The 22,397-nt window shown below is 35.2% G+C and overlaps 1 protein-coding gene across 1 annotated transcript; it reads left to right on the top strand.

Annotated features, from left to right (window-relative positions):
* Positions 1 to 257: 257 nt before the first annotated feature.
* LOC113004362 (fatty acid synthase) lies at positions 258 to 21,766 on the top strand. Its single transcript, XM_039450628.1, has 8 exons — positions 258 to 313; positions 11,686 to 11,840; positions 11,934 to 12,287; positions 13,050 to 16,222; positions 16,595 to 17,063; positions 17,129 to 17,474; positions 17,576 to 19,074; positions 19,342 to 21,766. The coding sequence occupies exons 2-8, from the start codon at positions 11,729 to 11,731 to the stop codon at positions 19,701 to 19,703; spliced, it is 6,315 nt and encodes a 2,104-aa protein (XP_039306562.1). The 5' UTR covers positions 258 to 313; positions 11,686 to 11,728; the 3' UTR covers positions 19,704 to 21,766.
* The last annotated feature ends 631 nt before the right edge of the window (positions 21,767 to 22,397 follow it).

Genomic DNA, 22,397 nt, shown 5'->3' with positions numbered 1-22,397 from the left:
GATTTGAAAAAGTTAACATCAAAAGAATTGGTTCCTATTTCTATTTTAACAACTTATTTATCCGGAAAGAAATTCATAATAGTAACGTCACGAGCAGCCTTGGAAAGTTATCATCCTTATTATTGATTACTTTAGTATTGTTTACATATTCATTCTACACACACTAAATATTTACGTTATGCCTACACTTGTTTCCTCATCAGATTATAATAATTTGACTTAATATTTGTATATGTATTTTCAACTGTTCTCATCGCCGACATACCGACACTGCTTACGAACGGAGAGTAGTATCGCTTTGACTATGACACAGGTAAGATATATCGTTTTTATGCTGTTACATAATTCACTTTACTTCTAATGTTAATTTTGCATTTATTCACGTTTATGTGCGTTTAATGTATATCCGCTTCTTGTTTTACATAGTACGTTTTTGTAAGTTTTATTTAACATCTTAACAATTAGTCATTGTAGTGTTATATATTATTTAGTCACTCTTTAGAATTTTAATTATTAGTTAGTCACTCTTTAGAATTTTAATTTCACTCGGATAACCATCCGATTGTGGCTCGTTAAGAACTAGGACCACACCATATGAAGTGGAGGCTTTTAGATTTCGACTTTCTTTGCTGAAGATGACCCAAAACAGGGTCGAAACGTCCTTGAATTTATTTTGAATAAACTCAGAAATATACGCATCAACATCAGCGTCTTGACTCCCATTAGCCCCTCTTGCAATTCTATTATCTATACTTTAATTATAGGTAAGGATTTTTATATCTGTAAATGCAATTAGGAAAACAGAGTTAGCAAAAGTTACTGCTTTCAGACGGTAAAAAAGGACGGCTTTAGCATTTTCGTAAAACATTGTATAAATATTCTTATATTAAAAACCTAAAATATATTAAAGTAGAAAGATATTTGAGTGTTCATGTAACATATAAATTTACAACAAGAACGCTTTCCACGGTCGTAGCTAGATCTTGATGCTTTTATCCCTGCCGCAAATTTACTTTAGAACACTATAGAAATCTATAGTTCTGAATGTGTTTTTTGAAACAGATATTGCATATACGGAATGGGATTCTCCTTATACAACTTTTATAATTTTTAATAAGGTAATACGTATGTTTATTACCTTATTAAAAATTATAAAAGTCATGTAAGGAGAACCCCATTCTGTATATTTTTCTATAGAAAAAATATCTATAGTTCTGAATGTGTTTTTTGAAACAGGCATTGCATATACAGAATGGGGTTCTCCTTTATGACTTTTATAATTTTTAATAAGGTAATAATCATACGTAATACCTTATTAAAAATTATAAAAGTTGTATAAGGAGAACTCCATTCCGTATATGCAATACCTGTTTCAAAAAACACATTCAGAACTATAGACATTTCTATAGTGTTCTAAAGTAATTTTGCGGCAGGGATATTTACTCATGTGATTTTATATACAGAGGTCGGACAAAATAGTATGAACACCTATTCTGACTCCGAAAAATAGGCGTAATTCAAGAGAATGTAATTTTGTCAAAAACAATCGTAAAAAATTAAAAAAAAGCATTTTAAATCTTGAAATCTCTAGTTTTGAAATTGATAATAGTCCGGGAGGTAATGACACAAATTTTTGACCAATATCGACAAAGCTGGTTTTCATTTGTACAGTTGTTTTCGTGTTACAAATGAATAAAATAACCGTCAGCCCACGATCCTGCGGAACGGGGAGCTTCCAGTGTCTTTTAAAATAGTTTTTTTTATTATAACGACTAAAGTATTGAAGTTAAGTAAAATATGTTTATAATCTTTATTGTAGAGCTTATCACGAGCTTCATTGTTTGTTTGACCCTTTTTTTGTAAAATGAATATTTTTGGAAATAATTAGAAAAAGAAAAACAGTTTTTTCTTTCTCTAATTATATCTTGAAAACTGTACAAGAGCGTCAATTAATTTATAAGAAAAAATTGTTTAGTAACCCTGCCTCTATAACATGGGTCGAGGTCAACATGATTGGAACTGAGTCCTTTATACTGCATATTAATTACCCTATTTTTTTCGCATATTAGTATGAGTGACTGACGCACGACGTTTCGCAATTGCCGCGGCTGACGGTATCCTTTCGACATTTTATGTTGTCAATAGTAAGTACAAGAATTTTCAGCTTTGTCGATATTAATTTTTTGTTAATATTAACACTTCTTTTTTTATATTGTTGAGACACTGTGGAAGCCCCCCGTCCCGCGGGATCGTGGGCTGACGGTTATTTTATTTATTTGTAACACAAAAACAACTGTATAAATGAAAATCAGCTTTGTCGATTTTAGTTAAATTTTGTGTCATTACCTCCCGGACTATAAGTCATTAAACAATTTACAGATTGTTTACAAAGTTAAGCGGATTTAAATGGGTATGCGTCAAATCTCAAAATATTTTACAAACTTTGCGGAGCTCCACGATACGAAATAAAAATTGCACACACAAATATAGTTTACATCATTCGAAAGCGTGGATCTTTATTTTTAATTTGCGTTTTTAATGAGCGCTGCACGATTTTTTTTCACTGAGTTAGGCAACACTGAAGCAAAAAATCTTTTTCTTGAATATTTTCCTTCACTTCCTAGTGTAAAAGAATCTTTGAAAAAAATTAACTTAAATAATCGAAAGGTTTTGCCTTTTAAAATGAGCCCTGAAAGATCGTTTTACACTTTTTTTTACAAAGTTTAAATATTGACTTCAGCAAAGATTAAGTAAGCGTTCAACAGCAAAATTAGAAGATCACCTACAATTACTCTCCAAAAAAATGTGTAACATGATAAATCAATAAAAATGATAAATTAAATGTTTTAAAACGCATTTTACAGCTTAAAGTTTCTACATACAATTTTAATATCGACTTTAAAAACGTATACTGATTTTTTACTTAACTATACGGATAAAAATAAAGATGCGGCAAAATTTATTATTTATTTTGCGAGTTTATTTGACGTGAATTAAAAATTGCACACAAATGCGGCTTACAACATTTGAAAGCGTGCAGGGCGGATTAAGACTCATCCCACCCTTAGACATCTCTATGAAATCTTTGCTGCCTTTATTCAAGCTTCGAGTGTAACTTAAATTAATCAAATTTTATATTCTGCAGATTATGCTTTCTTCTTACATTATTTTATGTAAAAGATTGCAAGGATTAATTAAAATTATAAATGTAAAAATGTTAAAACATGTAAATCGCGTATAAATAAAACTGTGTAATTTAAATTTTTAATTTTTTTAGATTTATCAAAATATTTTAAAAGTATATTAACATGTTGCAAAATTATACAACTATATATAACAAACTTATTTATTGTAAATAAACTTTATGTGCTTTTTTAATAGCAAACTTGTTGATAATAGAATTATAATTTATCTTGTAATTAAACTTTGCTTTAATATATAACAATACTAAAGTATTTAAACGGTCATTGTTTTGAATACTTCTTAAATAAGTTTTTATTTGCCGCAGTACAGAAAAGGATTTTTTATCTGAACAATTTGAGACCATCATGCAAAGTAAAATTCGGAGTGCAATATTTATTAGGAGTACAAATTGAAAACCGCCGTTTTTTGTCAAAATTTGAGGATTGATTGTTGAAAAATGGTTACATACTTATTCTTGAAAGTATTGTCCATCGCTGGCCACTACTTTCTCCCATCTTTCGGGCATACGAATCCCGCGTCGAAAAAACTGCTCGTCTTTTGCGGCGATCCACGAATCGACCCAGTTTTTGGCCTCTTCGTAATAATGGAAGTGCTGCTCAGTCAGGCCATGCGCCATTGATCGGAACAAGTGGTAATCTGAAGGGGCGATGTCAGGAGAATACGGCGGATGAGGCAAGATGTCCCATTTCAATGTTTCCAGATAGGTTTTAACGACCTGAGCAACATGTGGCCGAGCGTTGTCGTGCAGCAACATCACTTTTTCGTGTCTTTGCTCGTATTGTGGCCGTTTTTCCTGCAATGCTCGGCTCAAACGCATTAGTTGTGTTCGGTAGCGAGCTCCTGTAATGGTTTCACCCGCTTGCAACAGCTCATAATAAATCACGCCGAGCTGGTCCAACCAAATACACAGCATGAGCTTCGAGCCATGGATGTTTGGCTTGGCCGTCGATGTTGATGCATGGCCGCGGTAGCCCCACGATTTTTTTCGTTTTGGATTATCATAATGGATCCACTTTTCATCACCGGTTACAATACGATGCAGAAAACCCTTCCGTTTTTGCCGTTGGAGCAGCTGTTCGCACGCGAAAAAACGCCGTTCGACGTCTCTCGGCTTTAATTCGTATGGCACCCAGTGTCCATGCTTTTGGATCATTCCCATAGTTTTCAAACGATGTGAAATAGCTTTTTGAGTCACGCCCAATGAATCTGCAAGCTCCTGTTGCGTTTGAGATGAATCTTCATTCAGTAATGTTTCCAATTGTGCGTCTTCAAACTTTTTCACCTGTCCGGGACGCTCCTTGTCTTCTACGCCGAAATCACCACTTTTGAAGCGTTGGAACCATTCTCGACACGTTCTTTCACTAATGGAATCCTCGCCATAAGTTTTTACAATCATTCGACGCGCCTCAGCCGCAGATTTTTTCGAATTGAAGGCAAAAAGCAAAACTTCCCGCAAATGACGCTTATTGGGCACAAATTTCGACATTTTCGATCACAAAAAAATATATAATGCCGATAAAAATTCACAACTGCAATGATAAGGAATTGTTGCCAGATGTCCAACCTTACATTAAAAATTTTTGATCTAACGTCTGGCGCCATCTACTGGAAAACGGCGGTTTTCAATTTGTACTCCTAATACATTTTGATTCGGATATAGAATAAGGAACTCTTGTTGATGGAGCATTTTACATAATTCAACTGCAGATAGTGCAGATAGTTCAACTTCTTTTACGCTTAGTGTGCGCAATGTGTAGCAAAATGCTGACATTCAACATTTAATGTCAGTTCTAGATTGTCGAGATAACTGGATTGCAAATTAAGAGTTTTTTCTGTAATTATTTCTGGACTTAACTCAGCAAACACAGAAAATAATAGTTATATAACTTGTGTGTGTCATGTTATATCAGTACAAAATTACCTTTTCAAAAAGGGTAAGAAAAAGGTGCCAATTTATGTGTGTGCGCGCATACCTTATCTATAATTTTTTTTAAAAACTCAAGTGGTACTATTTTTTAATTCAACCTAAATGTATTTTTTCCAAAAAAATGTATAAAATCTTTAAATTGCGCCAATTATAAAGAGAATATATTGCTGTTTGAAATAACTGTTGTACTACTTTTAACAAATAAAATGCAAGTGATAGTATATTTATTTTTTAAGTAAAACCCAAGTAGCGGATCTTTAATTCCTTTTCAAATAAAATTCAAGGGATATTGTCTGTGTATTTTTATTGAAGCATTTTTCTGTTCTAACCTAAGTGGATGTACTTAACTTAAAAAAGTTTCAATGAAATATGTAACATTTAATCTCAAAGAATTAAACAGAAATGAGAACGTTTTATTAAAATAAAAAGTTTTTAAACTACAAAAATTGGCGCTGATGTTTTACAACATTTTATTTAGATTATAGTTAGACATTTAGCAGCGCCAATTTTTTGTAGTTTAAAAATTTTTTATTTTAATAAAGCATTCTCATTTCTGTTTAATTCTTTGAGATTAAATGTTACATATTTCATTGAAACTTTTTTAAGTTAAGTACATCCACTTAGGTTAGAACAGAAAAATGCTTCAATAAAAATACACAGACAGTATCACTTGAATTTTATTTAAAAAGGAATTAAAGATACCGCTACTTGGGTTTTACTTAAAAAATAAATATACTATCACTTGCATTTTATTCGTTAAAGGTAATACAACAGTAATTCAAACAGCAATATATTCTCTTTATAATTAGCGCAATTTAAAGATTTCATACATTTTTTTGGAAAAAATACATTTAGGTTGAATTAAAAAATAGTACCACTTGAGTCTTTAAAAAAAATTATAGATAAGGTGCGCGCGCACACACATAAATTGGCACCTTCTTTTTACCTTTGTTGAAAAGGTAATTTTGTACTGATATCACGCGTTTTTGTAGTGTTAAGCAATATATTTATTTTTTGTGATGTCATGATTTCAACTTACAAGTAAGTTTATAATGTATGTGTGTGTGTGTGTGTGTGTGTGTGTACATACACACACACATACATACACACACACACACATATATATATATATATATATATACCAAGCATATCAAAAACTGCTTACGTGAATATAATTAACCTCAACTCCCATCCACAATAAATAATATGTCTCTTGTATAGACAAGATTATATGTTATGCACTTTTTTCAGCCGAATTCGTTTGTCTTGTACAAAAACGTGTTGAATAAGTGTATTATTAATAAATATATGCAGTTAAAAATATATATTTTGCATTAACTAGAGTCAATATTATATTATACTCCTACGAATGCTACGTATAAAATTTTTCAAGTGTCATAAGGTATGATTGACAAAGTGCATATAAATATGATAATGAAACATAGCTAATTAGATTGCATGAGCCTTATTAAATTTATTTTTATCTTTCTATCTTTCTCCAATGCATATTTTTCCCAGCAAAAATGTGGTTTGCTTTTTCTCAGGTCTACCTCTAAATCATACTTTTTAACTCTAGCATAATGTAAATGTATATTTTGAATGAATTGACGTTTGAAACAAGTGTCAAATGATTGAATAAATATATAAAAGTATGTGTAATTTTACAAGTTGAATCTCAGAGGTCTCAACGCTGCGTATTCTCTCTGGTTTTAGAAATTTGTAACTAGATTAATTAATAAGTATGGTAAGTACATTTTGAATCCTGTTTATTAAAGTTAACAAAGTTAAGTGTAGCTCTTACAATATATATTGAGTTCACTAAAGTAATTAAATAATACATGATATTAAATATGCTCGCTGTGTTACAAAATAAATGTTAATTGTAAATAAATAATATGTGTTAATCTCGCTGTTACCTGATATTTAATAATATTTCTGAGCGTCTTATAAAAGATATTTTTTCTTATAAAAGATAATTCATTTTGTAACACAGCGAGCATATTTAATATCGTGTATTATTTTAACTAGTTTTCAGTAAACTCTATATACATTGTAAAACTTTGACTTACACTTACTTTATTAACTTTTTTAATAAACAGGATTCAAAATGTACGTACCTTACTTATTAATTAATCCAATTATAAATTTCTGAAACCATAAAGTACACGCAGCGTTGAGGCCTCTGAGACTCAACTTGTAAAATTACACGTACACCAGGCATTGGAATCATTTTTATATCTTTATTCAATTATTTGACACTTGTTTCAAACGTCAATTCATTAAAAATATACATTTACATTAACGCTAGAATTAAAAAGGCATGACTTAGAGGCAGACCTGAGAAAGCGAACTACATTTTTGCTGAGAAAGGTAAATATGCATTGGAGAAAGATAGAAAGATAAAAATAGATTTAATAAGGTGCATCCGATCTGATTAACCTCGTTTCATTACCATATTCATGTGCACTTTGTAAATCATATCTTCTTATGACGCTCGAAAAATTTTATACGTAGCACTCGTAGGAGTATAATATATAATAATATTGACTCTAGTTAATGCAAAATATATATTTTTAACTGCACATATTCATTAATAATAGGTTTATTCATCGCATTTTTGCACCACGCGAAAGTATTCGGCAGAAAAATGTGTCGTTTGCTCCGCAAACCGTGATATTATTGACGATTCAGGTTACAGGTTAGGAAACCTGTCATACGCGCAATCATGATAGCGGTCACGTGATGCACATCACATGGTGCATCACGTGACCGCATAGCTGCTGATAGTGTAGTAGCGAGCGCCACACTGTGTCGAAAATGTGAAAGGGAGAATTCCTGAGGGCGACGACCAAGGAGACGTATCTTACAGAAAAATGTTGAGATTAGAATTTGCATCGCGATATCTCCGCTCGTACGGCACGGAGAGAAAAAATAAAAACACTTTTATATATGCAATTTTTCCCAAGCTATCGAATGAGACGACTTTGAACTTGATCGGTTCAGCCGTTGCTGAGATCTGATAAACTTGTTATGCTTGAACTCGCTGACTCGCGTAAAAGAGGCGTCGGTCTTTCTCGCTTTTTTTTTTGAATTGGCACGAGACGCGACCGCGCCTCTTGATGAGGTGTGATCAAAAAGTAAGGTGACTTTTCATTTTTATAAAAAAATATTCATTTATTCATCCAAAATTATGTTATCCCCTTCAAAATAATCCCCCTCTGATACAATGCATTTGTGCCAGCGCTTTTTCCAGTCGTCAAAACATTTCTGAAATGCACTTTTCGGTATTGACTTGAGCTCCTCCAGCGATGCAGTCTTAATCTCCTCAATCGCCGCAAATCTTCGTCCTTTCATAGGCCTTTTCAATTTTGGGAAGAGGAAAAAGTCGCAGGGGGCCAAGTCTGGTGAATACGGTGGCTGAGGCATGCTGATAGTATTGTTTTTGGCCAAAAAAGTACACACTAGTAACGACGAATTTCGCTGACACACGTGTCATATCCAAAACATCCGTTAAAATTGATTGGCGTGAGCCAAACGATATGTTAAGATCATTAGCTATTTCTCTAATCGTGATTCGACGATTTTTCAACAAAATTTCTTTCACTTCCTGAACATTTTCGTCGGTTTTTGACGTGCTGGGGCGTCCAGAGCGAGGTTCATCGTTAACATTTTCTCGGCCCTCTTGGAATAATTTATACCATTTATAAACATTTTTTTTGCTCAAAGTTGACTCACCGTACGCCACTGTCAACATTTCAAGAGTTTTTGAACACTTAATACCATTTTTTACACAAAAATTAATATAAACTCTCTGCTCCATTATTTTCAACAGCAAAAAATCGCCGAGCACGCAAACAGGAGTCTAACCTTTATGCCTCTCATATAAAAACAACACATGCTATATAGTCAAAACTATGAACATATGATCGTGACGAGTGTACCAACACAAAAAACAAAAATTTTGAAATTAGAGTGTACAGAGCGCGCAAAATTCAAAAATTCACCTTACTTTTTGATCACACCTCGTATAACGAATTTTTACATTCTAGCAATATTGTAGTTATGTGAAATTGAATTGTTGATATTACAACACAATAACTTATAAAAGTTATATAACTGCCGTTTATCAGGTTTATATAACAAACATTTTATTTTAATAATATAACTGTTATAAAACTGAATTACTAATACGACTCCTCCCTACCGAAAATGTGCGATTAAAAGCGATTAAAACGGAATCCTTTTTAATTGATTTTAATCAGTTTTAATCGATTCAATCTACGAGCGGATTAAAAAGTAATCGGTTTTAATTATATACGAATCGTAATTGATTTTAATGTTGCTTTCGTGAATTATTTAAGTGTAATGCATAATATAAAAATTTTTTAAAATTTTAATTCATTTGCATTAAGACTTCTAAATACTCTCAGCGACCACGTTTCAAAATCCTGACATTAGTAGCGAGAAATGATATGCTGAAACACTGAAAATCCTTGCGTGCTATTTTTTAAATAAAAAGCTGTTTTGATAAAATAACATTGTACCTCATTTTAACTAATTTGTAAAATTGTTCAAAAACTATTTTTTTGTGACGGTTGTCAAGAATTATTAATTGCCAAAAGAAAAACATAGCTTTCGGACAATTTTACAAATTTGTTAATGTGATTTATAGTGTTGTCATCAAAATATCTATTTAAAAAGTGTACACAAGAATTGTTAGCGTCTCAACGTGTCACATCGCATTAAAATTTGATTTAATTATAATTTATGAAATTCTATAATTTTGAATTGAAATGGATTTAACAAGTGAGTTCTACCGCCACCACTAGGTGGCCACGCCGTGGGAGATTTTCTCGTGAGTCGAGTGCGGCAACATGCGTTATATCTAGGCGCCACGGCAGCCGAATCCCCAGCTCATACTTCAGCGAGACTTTTAGAAGCTGCTTATTGTAACCTTGAGACGAATACTCGCTTTTTTCAAACATGATGTGTGTGTGCGTGTGTGTGTGTGTGTGTGTGTGTGTGTGTGTGAAACGCTGTTCCACATAAAATGTTATATTTTTATATGTAAATAACAATTTGTATTGTTATTTAATTTTGTACATAAATAAAATGTTTAATTCAAATTTAATCTTTTTTTAATCTTTTTTAACAAAAAGGATACAAGAAATATTTTTTGTAAATTAAACATTTATTACATTTACATTAATGTATTCTGTTTTAATAAATCTATCTGGGTTCCGATTGGGTTTTTATTTTCAATCAGTTTTAATACTATATTTTCGGTGCAGAAATCCCGATCGATTTGGATAACTTTTTTTTTTATCGGTTTTAATCGTACATTTTCGGCAGGGTTGTATAACAAATATAATACAACTGTTATGTAACTGTTATTTTTCTTATGAGTGGGAAATTACAACTAACATGGACATTACATGTAACGCGCATGTTATATTGCGTGTTACTTTCGATTTTATTTTATTAACATTGCCGTTATGTAACTGTGTTTGCTGGGAATGTATATAAGTTTGTTAAAAAACCAAACTTATTATTTAAATTGGTGTAACAGATGCTTTGTTTATTCAAATTAATCAGAAGTGCATCCAAAATTACGTAAAACACATTGATATACGCATATTATCACTACCAGACAATGGATTCTCATTATTACCCTTTTGCGCACAATCGTAAGGTATTTTTTGTTTTCGACGTCGGGATATTGCAATCATACTCCTTTATTCCATATTTTTCAATGGCTTTCTTTTTGTAAAGACTGAAATTTAAACGCATTATATTGATAAATTCAATTAATGATTGGTACAGTTCAAGTACGGTATAGAGAAATTAAAAATAATAGTGTTCAGTCGGTATCTCCAGCATCGCCTTAATGAAAAATTCAGAGGATTTTGTCCAATTATAAATAATACTGGCGAAAATTTGTCGACTTTTGCACAAAATTTATTTTTAGAATTAAACCTTAATATCCAAAACATGCGTGGGCAAGATTATGACAACGGACCAAACATGCGTGGAAAATACAATGAATTACAGAAAAAACTTTTGGATATTAATAATTGTGTCTTTTTTGTTCCCTCAGCCCATAGTTTAAATTTATTAGTAAATGATGCTGCTAATATTTCACACAAAACTGTATTTTTCTTTAATATAATACATGAAATGTACCAACATAGATTAAGCAATCAATCTATTGTTGTTATAGAACATAAAATATTTGATAATTTAGAAATAAAACAAATAGTTGCAGATTTTGCAAAATTAAAAGCCAAAAAAGTTCAATTTATTTGAATTGAAATACATAATAAATCTATGTTAATTAATTTATTTTGTGTTTTATTAACTTTCCAACATATAAAACCTATTTCATGTAAGTAGTCATAGAAAATTTTATTTAAAAAAAATTTAATCACGAGTCAAACGAAACAAGGGGCGGCAAAATTGAGCTCGCACGCGGGCGCACTTACGTCTAGCTGCGGTCCTGCTGGATAGATGTGTTGAGAAACGTAAAAAAGATCAAATTGGTTCTATTTTTGCAGATTTAGAGTGAAAGAAGATTAATACAAGTTTTCTACAGTCAAGATGTTTGCTCAGTTTGAAAGTGTCAACGGTCCTATAACGCGGGAATCCGCGATCGAAAATGAAGTACCGCTACCATATGTCGATAATGATATTGTCATTACGGGAATATCAGGTAATTATTGATTATGGCACGACTTACCGGATGCTGGGCATCTTGCCGCTCTATGGGAGCGTAACGTATCAACCAAATAAACACTTTTTTCAGGTCGTCTGCCTGAATCAGCTAATATCGACGAATTCAAAAAAAATTTAATGAGCGAAATAGATATGGTGACGGATGACGAGCGCCGTTGGCCAAGGGGCCTACATGGGCTACCAGCCAGATTTGCAAAAATCAAGGACCTCAGCAGCTTTGATGCAGCTTTTTTTGGAATACATCCCAAGCAGGCACATGTAATGGATCCGCAGCTTCGTCTATTGTTAGAAGCCACGTATGAAGCGATAATTGACGCTGGCATCAATCCTACGACCGTGAGAGGATCGCGTACCGGCGTTTTTGTTGGTATTTCTTCCTCGGAATCGGATGAATTCTGGATGCGAGATGCAGAGACCATAAATGGTTTGTACATTATGAAAAATGGTATCAAATATTTTCTCAGTCAATAACTTTACATTTTTTATCTGCCGCGAAGCAAAGTATTTGTTCAAGTTTCAATTAAACGTAAAAAAATTAAAAAATTATAACACTTATGGATTCTAAATATCTAAAAATTTTTTAAAAATAAGAAAGTAATTGTGATGGTACAGATGAATCATTTCACACCCAGAAAAGTTTCTTCAAAAAAGATTTGTTTAAATCAAAAAAATTTGTTATGGTTAAAGAAAAGTGTATCATTGCTATACGGTTAAAGAAAAATTTCTTTGATTTGAAGAAATTTCTTGATTATTTTTTTTATTAGATTTAAAGATATAGTTTGGTTATGCAATGCAAATCTTTTTTTAATGAAAGAAATATATTAAAATAATTACAATTACGTTATTTATTACATTTCTGTCAGTATTTTCTTTGAATTAAAAACTGATTTGTTTAAATTAAACAAATAAATTAAACAAATAATTTACATATTTACTGTACAAAAAACCAATGATGTCACTTCTTGAAATCTAATAAACTTTTATTTTCTTTAAAGATACTTATATTTTAATTATAAAAAATCTAGTTAAAGAAACAATTTTTTAAACACAATTTAAACACAATTTTTCTCTGATTGTATGTGCAAATAATTGTTTGTATTTTAATCTTTATTATAAATATGTTACGGCGTTAGAAAAATGACACAATTTGCTAAAAATAAATCGAGACATTTGCACTTGTTTTCAGGATACAATCTACTTGGCAGTTCCAGATCTATGTTTGCCAACAGAGTCTCATATTCATTTGATTTTACCGGACCAAGTTACTCGTTAGATACCGCTTGTTCTTCATCATTATACGCTACACATAATGCTGTAAATGCAATACGAGCTGGCGAATGCGATGCTGCAATCGTGGGTGGACTGAATCTCGTGCTAAAACCCAACTATGCTTTACAAGCATTAAAATTAAACATGCTGTCTCAGGATGGCAAATGCAAAACGTTCGACGTTTCAGCTAACGGTTACGTGAAAGCAGAGGCTGTTGTAGCGATATATTTGCAGAAAGCAAAAGATGCACGTCGAGTGTACGCAACGGTGATTCGAACGAAAACAAATACCGACGGCTACAAATCCCAGGGTATTACGTATCCCAATGATGAAATGCAGAATCAATTGTTGCGTGACATCTATACCGAGGCAGGAATTAATCCCGCGGACGTGAGTTACGTGGAGGCTCACGGTACCGGTACAAAAGTAGGAGACAAAGTGGAGGTAACTGCTATCGAGAAACTGTTTTGCAAAGACCGGAAGACTCCTTTGCTAATTGGCTCAGTCAAATCCAATATGGGTCACTCTGAACCGGCCAGTGGATTATGCTCTATCGCCAAAGTACTAATCGCGATGGAAGCAGGCGTGATACCCGGCAATTTGCATTTTAATACTCCGAATCCAGACATTCCAGCCTTGAAAGAGGGACGCATTCGAGTAGTCGACAAGGCCACACCGTGGAACGGTGGTTTCATAGGTATTAATTCAATTGGCTTCGGTGGCACAAACGCGCATATCATTCTCCGCAACAATCCAAAACCAAAACCATCACTGTTATTGCGCATCGCCGAATCGTTGCCGAAATTGGTTGCTGTATCAGGTCGAACAAAGGAAGCGGTGCACGTCTTACTGGATAAAGCAAAAGAGCATCGTAATGACGATGAGTTTCTCTCATTGTTAAGAATGATTCATAATACTAATATTTCCGGCCATGAGATTCGCGGCTACGAGATACTTAACATCGATGGTACACGTGAAATGACTGAAATAACAAGCTCTCAAGAGCGACGTCCAATTTGGTTTGTATTTTCTGGTATGGGCACGCAATGGGCGGGCATGGGCCATCAATTGTTTGGCATTGAAATTTTTCAACGTAGTTTGCGACGATGCGCGGACGCGTTGGCACCCCATGGCATCGACCTCATGAATATCATCACGAACGCCACGGACGAGACGTTCGAGAATGTACTAAATTCTTTCGTGACTATCACGTCTATGCAGGTTGCTTTCGTGGATATTTTAACGTCGATAGATATATCGCCGGACGGTATAATCGGACACTCCATTGGAGAATTGGGTTGTGCTTATGCTGACGGTGCGTTTACACTAGAGCAAACTGTTTTAGCGGCTTACTCTAGAGGCAAGGCGATTATGGAGTCCAAGTTGGAACCGGGCGTTATGGCGGCAGTTGGTTTGAGTTGGGAGGAGATCAAAAAAATGTGCCCACCCGATATCGTTCCAGCTTGTCACAACGCCGCGGACTCGATCACTATTTCCGGTCCGCCTGAGTCTATGCGAAAATTTGCAGAAACGCTCAAGAGCAAAGATATCTTCGTAAAGATGGTGAAAAGTTCCGGCTACGCCTTTCACAGCAAATACATCGCCTCAGCCGGGCCTAAGCTACGCGCTTCGCTCGACAATATCATCCCGAATCCAAAGCAAAGATCAGCCAGATGGATTTCCAGTTCCATACCCGAGTTTGCATGGAGCAGTCCGCTGGCGCAATCTAGCTCGTCTGCGTATCACGTAAATAATTTACTCTCTCCTGTGCTCTTCCACGAAGCGATCGCGCATATTCCAGAGAACGCGATAACAATCGAAATTGCACCACATTGTTTGCTACAGGCAATTTTACGGAGATCGTTACCACCAACGGTGACAAATATCAGCCTTCATAAACGGGATCATTCGAACAACCTGGTCTTTTTGTTGTCTAATGTGGGTAAACTGTATAATGCTGGTGCCCAACCTAATATTTTCAAATTATATCCGTCGATAAGTTTTCCGGTCGGTCGAGGAACACCAATGATCGGGCCTCTAGTCAAATGGGATCATACCACCGCGTGGGATGTGGCTTCTTTCAATCAGATATCGAACCTCTCGGGAGAGTGTATCGTTAAGATAGATCTATCGAAAGAAACGGACGCGTATCTAGCTGGACATCAGATAGACGGACGAGTCCTTTTCCCAGCCACTGGCTATATTCTGTTAGTATGGAAAACTTTGGCGAAACTGCGTGGCACCGATTTTGAAAGATTGCCGGTGGTATTCAAGAACGTGCACTTTCAGCGAGCAATTGTTATGCCAAAAGAGGGAATGATGAAATTCTCGATAACCATCTTCGAGGGAACGGGCGACTTTGAAATCTGTGAAGCCGGTACAATCGTCGTCAGTGGAAATGTCCACGCGTCCAAGGCTATCGAGAAAGATCAACTGAAGCTGCCGCCACCACCAATACCGCCTACCGACAACGAGATTTTGCCATTGAACGCCAAAGACATTTATAAGGAATTGAAGTTGCGCGGGTACGAGTATCGTGATATCTTTCAAGGAATCAAATCTTGCGATAACTACGGCGTTGCTGGTCAATTGTACTGGTTCAATCAATGGATTCCGTACATAGACACTATGATTCAGTTCAGCATAATGTCCACTAGCCATAGACTAATGTATTTACCGACGCGTCTCCAATACGCCGCGATCGATCCTATTCTTCATAAACGACTGGTGGAAGAATTACCAGAAAATGGTGGATTACCGGTGTATCACTATAAGGACATCGATATTGTTAAATCGGGTGGTATCGAGCTCAGAGGATTAAAATCTTCTTTGGCACCTCGACGACAGCAGACTCAAGCCGATCCTAAATATGAACAATACACTTTCGTGCCCTATGAAAATTCGCAAAATCTAGTAAAGGATCCAAAGAGAGGAAAAATACACGCACTCACTGTTCTTTTGCAAATTATATGTGAGAACACGATGGCGTTAAAACTGAAAATCATGGAGATTGCGGGCGAACGAGCTGCGGAAGCTCTTTTGGCGCCGCTTATATTTGACATTTTTAATGGTGAACTAGGCTCGCCTATCGTAAGTAATTTTAATAAATTGTTTTGTGTCATTCAAAATAAAATAATTTATAATTCAAAATTTCTAGTGTCTTCTTGCGTATATAATATCAAAGATGAACAAAAAGTCTAGAAATAATTAGAAATGAGAAATCTATGGTTGTGCTGATTATGATGACGCGTATATTTAAAAAAATTATTTTATTTAATTACACTGTTTACTTATTTCTTGTATTTGTGTGCACAGCTTTAAAATGCATATAAACTTGTAAATGAAATAAGGCATGTTCCAATTGACTTTATAATTTGTTTCTATTTGTAATTGCTTCTTGTCAAGAGCAGTACTTCCCTCTTCATCACTGAAAATTACTATAAAATCATTTGATTTTTTCAGATTGATTTACAAGTAATCGCAGTTTCTGTCGACAATTACATAGAGAGTTTGAGTCAAATGAACGTGAATGCAAACGTCGTAACGCGAGACGTGAAGTCTGCACCTCTCGCTCAGGATATGCACCTCGTCATAGCAGCGGATATTTTGTCGAATCAGTCTGATATTATTCTTAAAAATTTGGTCGCTAGTTTAAAACCTGGTGGTTTCATTCTTCTGCAGGAGACCGCTGTACAACTGGATTTGAAGATCGCGTTGAAGGAAACTAATTTAACGTTGGCCGGAAAACAAATCGATCCGGTAGGAAAAACATACTTGCTGCTAAAGATACGGGAAGAAAGGAAAGAACCGATGGTCATACAAATCACAGAGAACAATCTCTCGTGGCTGGAGGATGTAAAAACAGCATTGAAGAAATCTGATAGCGAGGATCAAGAAGTGCTCCTTGTATCCCAGGGCGAAGAAACGCTTGGTAAGATAGATAGATCAGAATAAAATCAAAGTAAACGGATCAAAATCTTGTCTTTTTATTCATAGGCTTAGTCGGACTTATGACTTGCATACGGCGCGAGACAGGTGGTGCACATGCGCGCTATGTCTTCATCCAAGACACGGAAGCTCCCAAGTTTGGCTTATCCGTACGGTTTTACGTAGAACAATTAAACAAAGGATTGATGGCCAATGTGCTAAAAGGAGGACAATGGGGCAGTTATCGACACGTACAATTAGATGTAACTTTTAAACAGATACATCATGTTTATGCAAATACGTTGAGGAGAGGAGACCTTAGCAGCTTGAAGTGGATCGAAGGCCCACTTAATTATTATCGAAAATTTCCTAATAAGAAACTTTGCGACGTATATTATTCTTCATTAAACTTCAGGTAAGTTTCAACGTAATATTCATTAAAAATTGATTGAAAATTTAGATAATGAGGACCTTTATCTAGAAAAAAAGATATAACATAAATTATACGAATGATAGGGACATCATGTTGGCGAGTGGTAAACTATCACCAGACATCTTGCCACGAAATATGGCTACGAAAGAGTCCGTATTAGGATTCGAATTCTCTGGGAGAGACGCTGACGGTCGTCGCGTGATGGGCATAGTTGAAGCTAAAGGATTAGCCACCACTGTGGTAGTGGATATTAATTTTCTTTGGGAGGTACCCGACAAGTGGACCTTGGAACAAGCCGCAACGATACCGGTTGCTTACGCGACTAGTTATTATGCTCTATTTATACGGGGTCGATTAGAAGCAGGCGAAAGCGTATTAATCCACGCTGGTACAGGCGGCGTCGGTCAAGCAGCGATTTCCATTGCTTTGCATGCTGGTTGTAATGTTTTCACTACCGTGGGTACGCCAGAAAAAAAAGAATATCTCAAGAAAGTCTTCCCGCAGTTGAATGACAGGCACATTGGCAATTCTCGAGATACGAGTTTTGAACAGTTGATAAGCGTCGAGACACAAGGACGTGGAGTCGACGTTGTACTGAATTCACTGGCAGAAGAGAAACTGCAAGCCGGCATTCGATGCCTCGCGTATGGTGGCCGTTTCATTGAAATCGGCAAGTATGATTTGTCGAATGACAGCCGTATAGGAATGTCAATGTTTTTGAAAAATATATCTTTCCATGGTGTTTTGTTGGATATATTATTCGGAGAAGATGTTGACGAAAAAGAAAGCGCGATAAAAAAAATACTGGTAAAACTCGTTTCGGAGGGAATCGAGAATGGCGCAGTACGTCCGCTCGACTCAACTGTCTTTTCAGAACAACAGCTTGAGCAGGGATTCAGATTTATGGCGACGGGCAATCACATTGGCAAAGTGCTACTGAAAATCCGTGATGAGGAACCGAAGAAGCGCGTACCAATGCCGAAGACAATAGCCGCGATTCGGCGTACTTACTTAAATCCGGAAAAATCATACGTCTTGGTCGGCGGTCTCGGTGGATTCGGTCTAGAACTGGCCGATTGGATGATCAGCCGCGGCGCCAAATTCATCGTTCTCGTATCGCGCTCAGGCATACGCACCGGTTATCAAGCATTACATGTGCGTCGCTGGCGCGAAAACGGCGTAAAAATCGTTATTTTCACGGAAAATGTTACGATATTATCCGGTGCCAAACGCTTGATCCAAGAAAGCAATCAGTTGGCTCCTGTTGGCGGCATATTTAATTTGGCAGCCGTCCTACGTGACGCTCTCATCGAAAACCTGGAAGAAGCCGATTTCAAAACGATTATATTACCAAAAATCAATATTACAAGAAATTTAGACGCGGTATCGAGAAAGTTCTGCCTATCGCTAGATTATTTTGTGGTATTTTCGTCTCTATCGAGTGGTCGCGGTAATATGGGTCAAACCAACTACGGTTTCGCAAACTCGGCCATGGAGAGAATGATGGAAAAGAGGCAGGCTAATGGCTTACCTGGTCTCGCCATCCAATGGGGTGCCATCGGAGACGTTGGCTTAATCATGGGTAATATACTAATATATGAAATAGTTTGAGGAAATAGGAATCTTCTCTCCTTTAATCAAATTTTTGAATGAATCGTTTTTAAACCTTTCCAGTTTGCCTTTTCTTTGCATTTGTTAATTCAATCATCTTTATTTTACGTTTTTTTTTTCAAAAAGTATAATTTATAAAATAATAATGAAGCGATACCTAATGCACATTTTATATAACGTTGTTCTACATTTATTGATTTTAAATAACACAATTTTTCTTACATTTTTACTTCTTCAGAAATGATGGGAGGTAACGACGCCGAGGTGAGCGGTAGTATACCGCAACAAATATCGAGTTGTCTCGCAACGATGGATATATTCCTTCAACAACCGCATCCGGTGCTGGCTTCTTCGGTATTAGCTAAAAAATATAAATCCGACAATGGCAACAAGACCAATCTTATCGCAATCGTTACCAATATCTTAGGCATTAAAGATGTTGATTCGATTAATCCCAATAATACCTTGGCCGACTTGGGTATGGATTCGTTAATGGGCACGGAGATAAAACAGATTCTTGAAAGAAATTACGATATCGCATTATCGGCGCAAAAGATTCGTGCCTTAACCATCGGTACATTGCAAGAATTATCTAATTGATAGCAATAGTTTAGAGTAGTGATATGCAGCATCTTGTAAACTGAAAGCTATTTTTAGAAATAAGCAAAGTTTTGAGGGTCGCATAAACACACGCGAGCGCGCACACATGTATGTAAAAGAAACAATCAGTTCGTAAAATTATAATTTCTTAATTATTGTAATCGGTGGGTAGTTCGTATCAAATATTAGTTACATATAGATAGTAATAGATAGTTAGTACATCTATTACTATCAATTAGATACTAACTTGTAAAATAATATAATAAAATAACAAAAATCTATGGAAAATGTACTGGTTCAGTATTAATATTCGACATACTTTTTGTCAATTTTTGTATGATATGTTATTGAAAATCTTATCGGTAATATGCTGAATCAATACTACTATTCTGTACTAATCTACATAATTCGTTTGTTTTCTGTTTCTGAACTCTCTGACTTAGTGTACACTTAAAATGAAATAGATAGATGTTTGAAAGTTGGCGAAAGTAAGAAGGAACGTTCCAGTGCAATGTAGTGCAGGAATAGAAAACAAGCCTAATGGGCTAGTATGTACAATACCATTAATTTTTTAATGATGGTCCAATAGAAGGCCAGTACTGAAATATGAATCTTATTTTTTGGTGCGGAATCGCTATCTCGTCAGTATGCAATACTGATTCGATGTATTTTATTCCTACTTGGGTATATAACATAATATGCATAAAATTAGAAAATATTTATGAAATTTTAAGTTTCCTGAGTACTCGTCGCGGCTGTATAGAAGTCTACGGAAAAAATTTAGTACCATTTTTTTGACAATTTTTTTCAATAGTTCTCCCCTAGGGGAGTAAAACCCCTGAGCCAACTAATTTTCTGCAGTTTTATTTAGCCTGAGTAATTCAAAATAGTTAAAAAATAATTTTGGATTTTGACCCGGTCAAGTGTGTATTCTTATGTATCTCGACGAGCCCCGCAAAAAAGGTTATTTGACTTTTCCTCGTATGTCTCACCGTTTGGCCGATAGAGGGCGTTATTTGTTTTTTTTAATTTTTTTAATTATTTTATAATTATTTCTCGTAGTACTCGATCCCTATAAAAAAGTTCTCTTGCGATTTTTTGATATCTCGCATCGTTTGGGTTGTAAGACTCAAAATATACTTTTTGTGTTCCTTTTTTTGGTTACGGTTAAGGGGATATATTCAGTACTCTGTCTTTTACAATTTTTTCTTATAGTTCTCCCCTAGGGGAGTAAAACCCCAAAGCCAATTAATTTTCTACACTTTTATTTAGTCTGAGTAAATCAAAATAGTTTTTTTTTTTTAAACTTTGGATTTTGACCCGGTCAAGTGTGTATTCATATGTCTCTCGACAAGCCCTGCAAAAAAAGTTATGTGACTTCTTCGTATGTCTCACCGTTTGGCCGCTAGAGGAGTTGTTTTTTTTTAATTGTTTCATAATTATTTCTCGTAGTACTCGACAATCCCGATAAAAAAGGTCTCTTGCAATTTTTCGATCTCGCACCGTTTGGCCTGTACAGTTCGTTGCATTGATGCCTGGGGTACCGATTTTAAGGACCACGTTTCTTTCTTAGTTATTTTTACGTTCATGACCAAATGCTGCTGTCAACGATCACCGCAGCATTCAGTCATGAACATAAAAATAATCAAGAAAGAAACGTGGTCCCTAAAATCGGTACCCCAGGCATCAATGCAACGCACTGTACATTTGTAAATACAGGGTGTTCATTAATGGTTGTCCCCATGTTTTACCGTAGGAGTTGAATTACCGACTTGCACTTGTAGTTCACTAAACGCTCCATAGATGTCAGATGCTTGGTTACAGGTGTGGCGACCGGCGAGTTCCTTCTACGCTACCAATAGTCTATGGTTGAAGCCGGGTAATGCCGAGCAGCGCTGCGTGAGCATTCGCGCTCTGTTTGTCGACGAGTTACGTGTACACACACACATCCCGCGTGTCACATAGTCAGTGCGTCTTTAGATATATTGTATCATTCTTGTAATCTTTGCTGTATCAATAATTAGCAGTATTAATATATTATCAGTTCTGGTTAACAGTTACAACGCGTACTATATTAATTACGACTTAACATATTTCCCGGGCTGTAATAGCCCACACAGGTGTAAAGTTACTAGATAAATAAAGTACCGCAATTTATAAAGCCCGTATCAGACTACGCATTGAAGATTGAGATTGAAGATTAAAGATTGAAATTTGACCAATCAAAACAAGGAAATTTTAATTCCTTTTATTTTGATTAGCCAAAGCTCAATCTTTAATTTTTAATCTTCAATTTTCAATGCTTAGTCTGATACAGGCTGCAGACTCAATGTATAAGGATTTGGAGCCAAAATGGCGTCGGAAAGTATAAAGAGTGCACACTTTCATAATGTATAGTCGTGAGCTAAAAAGTTGCAACACGTTTTCTTCGATTGTTTTTGAAATGTAGACTTGCTCATTAAACGGCGAACGTCATTGGTTCTTACCTGTGGATCCAACCAATTAAGCATCAAACCATCTACCATCAAAAAAAATGTGTTGCTACCTTTTAGCTCACGACTATATGTATTCACATATAAAGTGCATTTATTTACCGTGAAACACCGTGAGATGCGTTAGATCTGTTGTGTTATTGTTGTACTCTGACAAATAAAACGATATTTAACATTTAAAAACTTGCCTAATTTTGAATAA

This window comes from Solenopsis invicta, chromosome 6 (assembly GCF_016802725.1).
Source record: "Solenopsis invicta isolate M01_SB chromosome 6, UNIL_Sinv_3.0, whole genome shotgun sequence".
Lineage (NCBI taxonomy): Eukaryota > Metazoa > Arthropoda > Insecta > Hymenoptera > Formicidae > Solenopsis > Solenopsis invicta.
The sequence above is the reverse complement of the archived record's forward strand: the minus strand, read 5'-3'. Positions and strand labels throughout refer to the sequence as shown.